We start from the raw sequence: 12672 nt of genomic DNA, 5'->3' as shown, positions 1-12672 counted from the left end.
GCACGCACACGCACACACGCACCCATTACGAAGTTGGGGTCATTCGATATCGTTTTTTTTTTTTTAATCTGGATTTTTTTTTTTTTATATATTATATATTTTGAAACGAGGTACATAAAAAAAAACGGTTGTTTGTTTGTTTGTTTGTTTATTATTTTTATCAGGATTTAACATCGTTAATCCTTTACACAAACACAAATACATTCACAATTTATTGGTTAACACACTTACGACGAAAAATTTAATTTAAATTTTATTATTATTGTTATTATTATTATTATTATTATTATTAAGGTGGTCTTATTTATATGTTAATAAATAAAAACTCGGACGGTTCGTTTACATCGGTTTAAATTAATAATAATATTTTTAACGTGTAATAATAAGAAAGACGATAGATATCGTTGCCAAAAAGAAAAAAAAAATGTTGACAACCATGGAAAAGTTAAGTTAAAACTTGTCGAAATTTCTTTGATTGTGCCAAAAAATAAATATGGCGGTAGACGAACGACGCCCCGACAAACAATTTTCTTTTTTGTTGTTCCTGTTCATTAATTATTATTATTATTATTATTTCGCACGCGATGGGTGGGAGTGGCGGTCATTCGATATTAATTTTTTTTTGTTTTTTTTTTTTCCTCGGTGATTTTTTTGCCAATCGTGACTGATTGATTATCAATCGATTTGTAAATAATAATAATAATAATCACGTGTCGGTGGCTTTTTTTAACGTCTGATATATTTATGAGTTTAAAAAAAAAAAAGAAAATTAAAAATGGCGGATTTTTTATACACGACGGTCAAACTTAAAATTATTTATAAAAAAATATTTTTTTTTTTTTATCTCTCTCTCTCTCTCTCTCTGTCTATCTATCTATCTATCTATCTATTTTTCTGTCTCTCTCTCTCTCTCTCTCCCCTCTGTCTCTCTTCGTATTCTCAAAGGAAAAAAATATTTCAATGAAAAAAAAAAGGATTTATTAAATTTAAAAAAAAAAATCGAACGTGTCATTAAGGAAATATATATGTTTAATTGATATCATTACACGTGATATGCCAACACCCGGAAAATTTTTCTTTGTGTTTTCCCGCGTTTTTAATCCCTCATAAGTCAAACATGAAATAATTAACGGTCGAAACGTGCCAAAAAAAATTTTTTTTTTTTTTTTTTTTTTTCAAAATTTTTATACACCTGCCTAAGGTTACAAATGTGACTAAGTTTTTTTTTTTTTTTTTTTTTTTTTTTTTATAGCGGTACCAAAAAGGGAGGAAAAAAAACGCCGCCTTAGTAATGCCATAATAATAATAATAATGATAATAATAATAACTAATGGGAAGGCCAACTACTGGATTTTTTTTTCATTTTTTCCATTTTCCGTTCGCGTGGACAATAATTATTATCGGGAACATTTTTTTTTTTTATTTATTTCAATCTAGATAATTTTTGACGTGGAACTAACTAACTAACTAACTAACTTTTTCTTTTTTTAATGTATAACTCTTTTAATTTATGTAACGTAAGATTTTAAATTTATTAATCATTGTCTTTGATTTGATTAATAATTAATAATTAATAATAATAATAATAATATTAATAATGATAATAATGATTCGTTGCGCGTTTTTAACTTCCGATCGCAAATAAATAAATAAATAAAATTTTTTATTATTTTTATTATTATAAACTTTATTAATTAATAAAGACAAGTTAAATTTATTTATTTTTTTTTTTTTATTTGAATCATCTTTAAAAATTCTCTTGAGTTTTTTTTTTATCTAATCTTACGTCATTTTATATTATTCACATTTATGAATTTATTAGAAATAAATTCTAATGACACGTTAATCATAAAAAATTAAAAAAAATTATTTATTTTTTTACGTTAGAAAATTATCAGAGCATATATATGTATAAATATAAATAATAATTTTTTATATAAATCGGTCATCGTTAATAATTATTATTATTATCATTAACATCATTTTACTTTTTTAAACTCGACGAATAAATAAATAAATAAATAAATTTCGGCCATATTTAATTTTTTATTGATGTTTATAATGGTTTTTTTTTTTTTTTTAAATAATAAATTATTAATAAAGTTTGAATCATTAAATTTATACGCAAAACGGTGACTAATTATTAATCGTTTCTCTCTCTCTCTCTCTCTCTCTTTCTCTCTCTATTAGTCTCTCTCTCTCTCAAATCAATCCATTGGAAATAAAAAAAAAAATTAATTTTTATCTATGAATCATGTAAACATGAATGACCGTTATTTATACTAATATGTAGTTAAATCATAACGATTATCATTATCATTATCATTATTATTATTAAAGATGAATGAACTTTTATTGAAAAAAAAAAAAAAAAAAATTATAGATTTTCATTTTTAACTTTCACCCGATTAATAATAATAATAATACTAATAATGATAATAATAATATTGTTAGAGGAAAAAAATTATTATTATTATTATTATTATTTAAAACTCAACATTGTAAATTTTGAAATTTTTTTTTCTTTTTCTATGTTTTACGTAATTATTTAAATTTTTTATTATTATTATTATTATTTCGTACCAATAAAATAAAATGTTATTCGCCTTTTCTCTCTCTCTCTCTCTCTCTTTTTCTATTTACACGTATCGTATTATTTATATAAATTTAAATAATTAAATATTCTACTGACACGGCAAATATAATAAGGTCGTCGTGGTCGTTTTTTTTTGAGCAAAAACTTTACGAAACTTTTTATTTTTTCCCTTCCACTTCCCCGCCCCTCCCCCTTCCTCCTTCCCTTATTAATTTTCCGCTATTAATTTAAAAAATGTATTTTTAATAATTAATTAATATTACTGATAAGGAAAATGATAAGGAAGGATAAAAAAAATTATCCATAAATTAAAAAAAAAAATATCAATCATGCTCAAACGAAAAAAAAATTTTTCTTTTACGCTCGCGTTTTCGATTTTAAATTTTTCAAAGGTAAATTATTATTATTATTATTATTAATTTACGTTGTTTTTTAATTTGTTTTCGGATTACGTTTATCCATATATAAATACATAAAACCGCAAAAATTTAGCCCAAAGGAATTTTTTATTACGAAAATTAGTAAAAGGTATTGAATAAAAAAAGAAAAAAATTACCACGTTTTCACCGGCAATTACAAATCAAGTTTTTTTTTTTTTTAATTTTTTTTTTTTTTTTTTTCAATAACAATCACACGACAACTACAAAAAAATATGGCGAAGAGATAATTTTTTAATATTTCGCAATAATATTTAACATTGTTTACAAAAAGAAACGATTGACCCCCCTCCCCTCTCTGCCTCTCTCCCCCTCGCCTCTCGCCCCCCAACAAATAATTTTTAACCGCAATTTGAAATAATTTAAAATAATAATTATCCGTTAAATAATAATAAATTTATTTCATATATAAAAAAATTTTTTTTTTTTTTTTTTGAATTCCTTGAGGGTAACGGTTAATTATTATTATTATTATTATTAAAAATTGCACATTTTGTGCGTAAATAGTGCGTGAGTGCGTATATGTATGCAATTATGAGAGATGGTGAATAATAATGAAATATTATAATGTTTTTTCTTTTCGTTGAGAAACGAACGGTTCTGTAACCGTTACTAATTAGGGAAAGAAAAATTTTAATTGAAATTTTTTTTTAAAATTCTGAAATGGTTGACCGATCGATAGATCGATCAATCAATCAATCGATCAATCGATCGATCGATCGATAAATAATTTGATTGATTCGTCATGTTTTTTATCGAGAAAAAAACAAAATCAGATTTTCTTTTTCTAATGAATTTTTTCCCGTCATTTTTTATGCGTTCGGTTATGAAAATGAAAATGTTACGACAGTTATGTTTTCTTTTTTAATTTAAAATAATGATAATAATAATAATAATGATGATGATGATGATGATGATGATGATGATAAGATAAAATTAATTTAAAGTTCCAGTAAAAAAAAATAAACAAATTTTCCAATTTGTTCAATCAGAGCGGGGAAAAAAACCGTAAATTAATTTAAATTTTTTTTTTTTTTAGGTTAACATTTATTTATTTATTTTAACAAATCGATTTTAAGAAATAAAAATAATGATAATGATAATAATAATAATTAACCTCGTTGAAAATATCATTAATAAATAAAATCGTGAAAAGTAATAAATAAATATATACGTGTAAAGGAAAAAAAAAAAGAAACATGGCGGTTTATTAAATTTGTTTCACAATCGGGTTTGTCGTTGGTTATGTTAATGAAATAACACAACATAATATAATTATGTATGTTGATAAACAACATAAAGCATAAAACAATGTTTTCTTTTTTATTTGTTATTTACATAAAAGAGTATTTATTAAAAATATGTTGTTAATTTTAAAAAAAAGGGAAATTTATTTTTACCATCTTCGGGAAAGTTTAGAGTAAAAGAAAAAACGGGGAAAAGGTGAGAGATGTGCAAACGCGGGGGGAGGGGAAGAAGAAGGGGAGAGGAAAAAAAATAAAAAATTTAAAAGCCAAACCTTAATAATAATAAAAAGTAAAACCGAGTGAAAAGCGAGTTTTTTTTTTTTTGATTTAAAAGAAAGGAAAAGTGACTTTTTATTCGTTTGTCTTTTAAAAAAATGTCGTATCGCGATATTTTTCGTTTTTTAATTCAATTTCAAAATTTTGATTGTTGTTGTTGTTGTTGTTGTTTGTTCTTGTTGTTGGTTTTGTGGCGAAGATGAAAAAAAAAAAGGGGGAAAAAAAAATGAAAAAAAAAAACTTACCATTTTGTATCGTTTTGATTTTTCTTCTTTTTGAGTCTATTATTATTATTATTATTATTATATTCCGTTTGTTGAATTTATTTTATTTTTTATTTAAAAATATTAAAATAAAAAAAAAAATTGTTTTATTATTGTATGTACAAACACAACCAACAAACAATCGACTACGCGAGAGACAAACAATGTTTATAACGACCGACTATTTTCGACCTACTGGGCCGATATACTAGCACCGCAATGAAAGTAGAAACTTTTTTTTTTTTTTTTTTTTTTGATTAAAATGCATTTTTAAAGGTGAAGTTAAAAAACGGTACATGTTACATTCTTCGTACCTGGAACCTACGAATAAACACGAACGAACAACAAACGACGACGATGATGATGATGATTATGGAGAAAAAAAATTTTCACTTTTAATATCATCATAATCATTTACTTTATAATGAGAAAGAAATAACAACGTGAAACTTGACTTGGTGGTGGTGGTGGTGGGGGAGGGGGAGGGGGAGAAATGAAAAAAAAAATTCGAAAAACTTAATTAATAATTATAACTTTGTATTTTTCCATTATTATTATTATTATTATTACATTACGGGTTAATTTTTAGGGAAAAGTATTAAAAAGAAAGAAAAAAAATTTCAAAACAATTTTTTACTTACGTAATAATAATTTTTTTTATTATTATTATTATTATTACTATTTTTTTTCCGATTTGGGAATTTTGCTGGATTTTTTTTTTTTTTATTTGTCCTCCCCCCTCTCCCTTTTTTTATTGATAAAGTTATTTTATTTATTGATAAAACCTTGTTATCATTAACTGTACAAGTTGTTTTTGTTATAAATTTTTCAAGTTTTTATTTTTTTTTTTTATTTTATTTTTTTTTCTCCAGCGAGAGTCGTTTGTCGAAATGAATTTTTTTTAAAATTTATTTTATTGTTTGACTGGAAATGGTTGTTGCATTGTTTTTGAAAAAAAAAAAAAAAAAAAAAAAAAATTTTCTCCAGAGAGAAAACAAAAAAATGATAAAGCCGAAATTAAAAAAAAAAATTTTTTTTTAACGCCCCTTTTTCCCTCCCTATTCCCTTCCCGTTTCCTCCCTTATCATTGTGTTTTTTTTTCCATCCCAAACAATTTTCTCAGCGAGAAAAGAAAAAAAATTTAGGACCATTCTGGAATTTTCCAGTTGATTATCGTCATTAAAATAAAAATTTGAATTGATTGAATTTTATCTTAAGTTTTGAAATTTTTTTTCCATTTTGTTTTTCGTCAAACAAAAAAAATAATTATACCGATTGATTAATTAATTAATTAAAATTTTATTTACATAATAATAATAATAATAATAATAATAATAATAATAATGATAATGACAATAATAATTATTTATTAAATAACTCATGAGAAAATAATAATTTTCACGACGTGTTTTGTTTTTAGAAATTGGATATATCTTGTTTTTGTAAACGATTAAATCTTTTATGTTTTTTTTTTATATATACCTTCTCGAGATACCTTGACGAGTTTGTTCGTACCTGTACATTTACAAAAAAAAAAAAAACATTTCGAATTTAAATAAGAGAAATAATAATAATAATAATAATAATAATAATAATATTCTTTTTAATTCTATAGATTTGATTTCACACAATTAAAAAAAAAAAAAAGAAAAGAATTTTGAAATTTTTTTATTTTAATATTTATTTTATTTATTCAATGATGTATTATTCGAGGGGGGGGGAAACAATAAATTTATGTATTTATTTATTTATTTTATTTTATGTATTGTTTGTGTTGATTATTGGTTATGTTTGTTGCAGCATAACCACATTGTTGTGTCTTTAATAATTACTTAATGTTATTTTTTTTTTTATTTGAAAAATTTACGTTACGGTCCGAACGTGAGTTTTTTTTTATTTTTAATTTTCTTTTTAATTAATAATAATAATAATTAAATAACAATGGGTATTAAAAAAATAATAATAATAATTAATTTTAGTTGTTGTTTTATGAACGTGTTGTTGCGTTATTATTATTATTATTTAAATAAATAATTATTTTTTCTTTTTTTTTTTTTTTTATTAAGAAAGAAACTTATTGATTTTCGCCCTCTCTCTCTCTCTCTTTCTTTCTTTCGTTCTTTCTTCTCTTTATTTATCTCTCTCTCTCTCTCTCTTTTTTTTTTCTAAGATAATAGAAAAAAATTTTCAATTTTTTATTTTTTGTAACGCCTTTGGAAAAGTGGTTATGTTTTCTTTCTTACATTAATTTAATAAACATTTGAAACGTTTTGACGGAAGAGAAAACTTTTTAAATTTACTTCAGGGTGTGCGTGTGCGTGTGCGTTTGTTTTAAAATGACAGACTTCCTTCGATTGAATTCTAATGTGACGAGCGGTAAAGAATCTATATAAATATACATATAAATAATTTTTTTTTTTTTTAATAATTAATTTGATTGTGGTAGTAGGTAGTAATGATTGATTGTAGTAATTTTAATTATTTTCGATAAAATTCACGCGGGTTGTAATTAATTGTAGCGATTTTTACATTTAAAAACCTTACAATTTTTTTAGTTACAATTTTTTATTTTTTTATTTTTAAATTTTTTACGAAAAAAAAAAAAATGTTTGCTTTTTACTTTTTATTTTCCCTTTCAAACATCAAAAAAAAAAAAAAGAAAAAAAGAAGAAGTAAAAGTGACAAATCGTTTGTTCGTTTGTGTAAGACGCACACCCAAAAAAAAAAAAAAAAAAAAACAAACAAACAAACAAACTAAAAAAACATTTTTATTTTATTTTACGAAATAGAATTTGACGTATCATCATCATCATCATCATCATCCCCGTTTATTTTTTTATAAATGTGTCACTCACACACGCACGCACACACTTACAAAAAAATTTAGAGAAAGTTAACGGTTCAATTTAAATATTAAATAATTTAAAAAAAAAAAAAAAAAAAAAGTTTCTCGTTATTACTTCTCTCTCTCTCTCTCTTTCTTTCTCTTTCTAATCAAAACATATATTCTCGCCTTAAAAAAAAAAATATTAATATAAAATATATAATAATATAAAAATATTAAATTTTAAGTTCGGTTTTTTAATTGGATGCTGCTGCTGCTCCTGCCGTGAGATAAAAAATTTAATTTTCAATCTTTTTTTTTTTTTATAAACCTTTCCACGTTTTTTTGTTGCTTTTACGTCATCATGATAAATAATAATAATATTAGGGCCCCCCTTTTTTTTTTTATGTTTATCATTTCATAAAATTTATTTATATGTATATACATAGATATGCATAATAGCAATAGAATAAGAAAAAAATTTTTTTTTTTTATTACGATTAATCAAGTTTCTATGCCAAAGGGTAATAATAATAATGATAATAATAATAATAATAATATATAATGATAGGCAGTTTTTTTTTTTAAATTGTGGTAAGAAAAAAAAAAGGAAAAAAAACCATCGAACAACTAATATTACATCAACTAATATTATATTCATTTTAATATATCAAGATTGAAAAATATCATTTATTATTATTATTATTATTATTATTATTATTATTATTATTGTTATTACACATATATATATAATGCAAAAAAAAATTTTTAACAACTAACCTTCTTTTTTTTTTTTTTTTAAAAATCGCAATAATAATAATAAAAAAAAAAATTATTGCGGGATTATATCGTTATTATCATTATCATCATTACCGTTTTATTTTTTATCATTAATTTTTTTTTCAAGTGATAAGAAATTTTTTTTAAAACCTGAATTCGGCCCTGATATTTCGGGAGGAAAAAAAAGGAAAAAGAATTCGAAATTTCTGGATTTTTAATTATACACAACCAATAATCAAATGATACAAAAAAAATTAATAATAATAATAATAATTAGGACGGTGATTTATTTTTCTAAATTATTATTATTATTATTATTATTATTATTATTGTTATCATTCGAGTAATTAAATCGAAATTGAGGGTCGCTTATTTTTTAATTAAATTATTGATATAAAAAGAAAAAAAAAGAAAAATGGCGGCATTGAATTATACACGTGCAAACGTAATTTTTTTTTATTATTAACTTATTAAAAAAATAAATAAATAATTAAAATTTTTGACGATTGATGTGAATGTCACATACAACTTTGTCGTGTCAACTTTAATTTTCTTTTGGAAAATTCTAGAAATTTTCTAAATTTTTTTTTTCCCATCATCCATTCGATGATTGAATGCCGTTAATAATAAAATTTTTCATTTTAAATTTTTCTAAATTTTCTCCATCAATCTCCGTCGGATTCGATTCGGATTCGTGTAATTTTAAATTTTCGAAAAATTCTACAAAAAAAAAAAAAAGAAAATGTTTTAAATAATGATAATGATAATGATGATGATGATGATGATGAATTTACCTTTATCGAATGATTCGGAATTATTTTTAACGTGTACGAAATCATGGCCGATAAATTTTCCGAGTTTTTTTTCTAAATTTTCATTCATTTTATAAAAAAGGATTTGATGATTTTTTTCCTTGCAATCTTTTATCAATGATTTCAAACCCTGTTTAATTAATAAATTTATTATTATTATTATTTATTATTATTATTATTATTTGAATAAATCAATAGAAATACCTGTACGGCAGAATAATCGATGACTTGAACGTAACTACAATCGATGATAATAATGATGAGATTTGAATTTGAATTTTTTTTTTTTATTAATTCATGGTTAACTTTTGTCCTTATGTAATCAATGTTTAAATATAAAAATGAAAATTTCGGACAAAAAGATAAACAATCCTGAAAATAATAATAAATAAATTTAAAATGGTCATCAATGATATATTATCTCATATGTAGAAAATAATAATAATAATAATAATAAAAATGAATACAAACAAATTTTTCATTCGCTTCACATTGTGGTCTCGCATTTAAATATAATAAATAAATAATGTCAAATGTCACGCCGATAAATATACCAACTTCCACTCCTATCCAAAGACAAATAATAAAAGTTGCAAATGCCGGAATCAAATCTTTTTCTAAAAAAAAAAATGGTAAAAAGTCTGTGAAATAGTTATTTTAATAAAAAAAAAAAAAAAAGAAAAATATTTTAAACAATTTCTTACTGCTCGATATCCAAATCTGTTTAATTAATCGTATTTCGACCATGAATATGACGGCGCACACGATGACGCTCGATAAAGTCGCTTTAGGTATGTAATAAAAATATGGCGTCAAAAATCCTAAAGCTAATATGACGAGTGAACCCGTGAAAAAATTCCCAAGAGGAGATTGTACACCGCTCGCGTTATTTACGGCGGATCTACTAAAAGAACCGGAAATGGGCATCGATTTAAAAAAAGATGCCACGATGTTGCAAAGACCGAGCGTCATCATTTCTTGACTTCCGTCGAATATACCATCGGATGCTTTCAATCAAATTCAAAATGATTATCATAAAAGCAGAAGAGAATTATGTGGTGGTAATCGGGTGGTGGTAGCTGGATACTCACCAAAAGCTTTCGCAATGGCGACATTGTTTAAAAGTGACACGAGTGGTACTATTATTATTCCCTTTCCTAAATGACTACACATTTCTATAAAGTTATAAGTACGATTGTGAACGGTTGTCGAAAATGGCGGAAGTGAAACTTGCGGGAAACCAGGTTGTATTTCACCTATTTAATCCGAAATTTTATTTATTTTCTTTCACTCAATTCAAACAAGAGGAAAAAGAAACTTACCAGTTAGTAAAAATGGCGGATTTGATGATTCTTTCGATAGGAAATAAGCGGATGTTGCACACGCAATGACGACTAATGCGTTTCTCGACGTTGACAATAACCAAAATCCACGATTGATAAAATTTTTTAATTTTTTACTCGTGGAAAAATTTAATTTTACATCTTTTAATTTCTATAAATCAATAAAAATTTTCATTATTATTAAAAATTTAATAATAATAAATAAATAAATACATAAAATTACCCTCAATAGTAGCAAAATAGTACAACAGCATATGCTAAGTATTAAATCCCATCGTCTCGTTTTTGACAAATTGTGAACTACTTCCGTTATGGTTTGAAAAAAATTTTCCGAATCGATTGAAATTCCTAAAAGACCTTTTATTTGACTGCTTGCAATTATTAATGCGGCAGCTGATGAAAATCCTGCGGTCACGGGTACAGAAACAAATTCAACCAATGAACCTGTTTAAAAAAAAATTTTAATCAACGCCTTTTACCGCGGAAAATAATTTTACGCAATATGTAAAACGTGAATGAAACGTTCTATATATATATATATATATATATATATATATATATATATATATATATATATATATATATATATATATTACGATAGATAATTTTTTTTTTTTTTTGTGTAAGGGGTTACAACCATCACCTTCGTTATTTATTTTCTTTTATTTCGCGAAAGCAAAAAAAAAAAGTGTCTTAAGTAATCCCGATTAGTTTTTCCGATTCAAACAGTTGATAAATTATTTAAATTTAAAATAAAATAATAAAAAAAAAAAAATTTCGAGGTGTTTTGTAATAAAAAAAAAAAAAAAAACGAAATATAATAAAAGATAACATAACAACATAACCTTTTGATTTTCATCTCGGCTCATTTGTTGCAAAACAATTAATATGATTATTTAAATTTTATATTTATGCGTTTTAAACCGTGCGTTATTCGTACGCCGCGTTTTTTTTTTTTTTTTTGCTAATGTTTTTGTTTATACCTTTATAAACTTTAAAAAAAAGGGGGAAAACAAAATGCCAGCAGCTCAAAATTTAAATGGAAGTGATAATTAAAGATTGTGAAATAGTTTGTTGCACCGTTTGTTTCGATTCGTGACGTGATTTTGGCTCTCCTGCGATTGTTTGTTGTTTGTTTGTAATTATTTTTTACAAAAACAAAAAACAAAATGGTGAAAATTTTTACTGCGCGACAATAAAATTTTTTTTTTTTAGTTATTTTAGTGTTTATACTATTTTTAGTGTTTAGCGTTTTGGAATTGCATATAAGTAAATTTTTAAGAGTTTTTTTTTTTTCAATTTATATCATCGAAACTTTTTTTTTTTTTACGTACGGTTTTAAGTCGTACCTTGTAAGACTTGAAAAACCTGAATAAATTTTTTTTTTATAAGGTATTTGCTTACCTAGATGAAGTAATCCACTCACAAATTCGACAACTCCGGCTAAGAAACATAAAAGTACGGCAAAATCCGAATTCATATTTTTTGTATATGAATAAGTTAAAAGAGAAACGACAGCCGTGGGTCCAATATTAACTTGTTTGACTGTTCCAAAAAAAATATAAACGAACGTTCCAGCAAATCCGGAATAGAGTCCATACTTCGGAATGGGAAAAAAAATAAAAAATATTCTTTATTAACATGAAAAAAATTGTAATGGCGTGCCGTTAAAATTAATGACTCGAACAAAAACTTACTTGAGGTTCTAATCCGGCTAAAGCGGAATATGCTATAGCCTGAGGTATTAACGTTAAACCAACTGTTATTCCAGCAACGAAATCGGAAAATATATCCGATAATTTATACTTTGGTAACCATTTTACTATCGGAAATTTTTTTTCAATAATTTTCCTAACGTTGATGTTGTCACATTTTATTGTCATTTTTCAAAATTTTTGTCGAACTAAAAGGTTTTGCCTTTTTTAAAAAAAAAAAAAAAAAACTAAATTAAAGCAAAATTACAAAAATGTAAATTTCACGGTTGTTTTAAACGCGAATTTTAATCGTTATATTATGAATTTCATGACCTTTTTTTACGCGGATTAATTTTTTCCCTCTTCCCCTTTCCCGTACCCTCCCGTCCCTCTCCCTTCA

General features: G+C 24.2%; 1 protein-coding gene across 1 annotated transcript; it reads right to left on the bottom strand.

Annotated features, from left to right (window-relative positions):
* Positions 1 to 9018: 9018 nt before the first annotated feature.
* On the bottom strand, positions 9019 to 12461 carry Phum_PHUM203620 (High affinity sulfate transporter, putative; the record flags this gene model as incomplete). Its single annotated transcript, XM_002425434.1, has 10 exons — positions 9019 to 9143; positions 9218 to 9365; positions 9440 to 9607; positions 9707 to 9852; positions 9940 to 10242; positions 10327 to 10491; positions 10558 to 10729; positions 10802 to 11022; positions 11983 to 12178; positions 12276 to 12461. The coding sequence occupies 10 exons, from the start codon at positions 12459 to 12461 to the stop codon at positions 9019 to 9021; spliced, it is 1830 nt and encodes a 609-aa protein (XP_002425479.1).
* Positions 12462 to 12672: the final 211 nt, after the last annotated feature.

This window comes from Pediculus humanus, genomic scaffold (assembly GCF_000006295.1).
Source record: "Pediculus humanus corporis 1103172107554 genomic scaffold, whole genome shotgun sequence".
Taxonomy (NCBI): domain Eukaryota; kingdom Metazoa; phylum Arthropoda; class Insecta; order Psocodea; family Pediculidae; genus Pediculus; species Pediculus humanus.
This window is presented reverse-complemented; position numbering and strand designations above follow the sequence as displayed.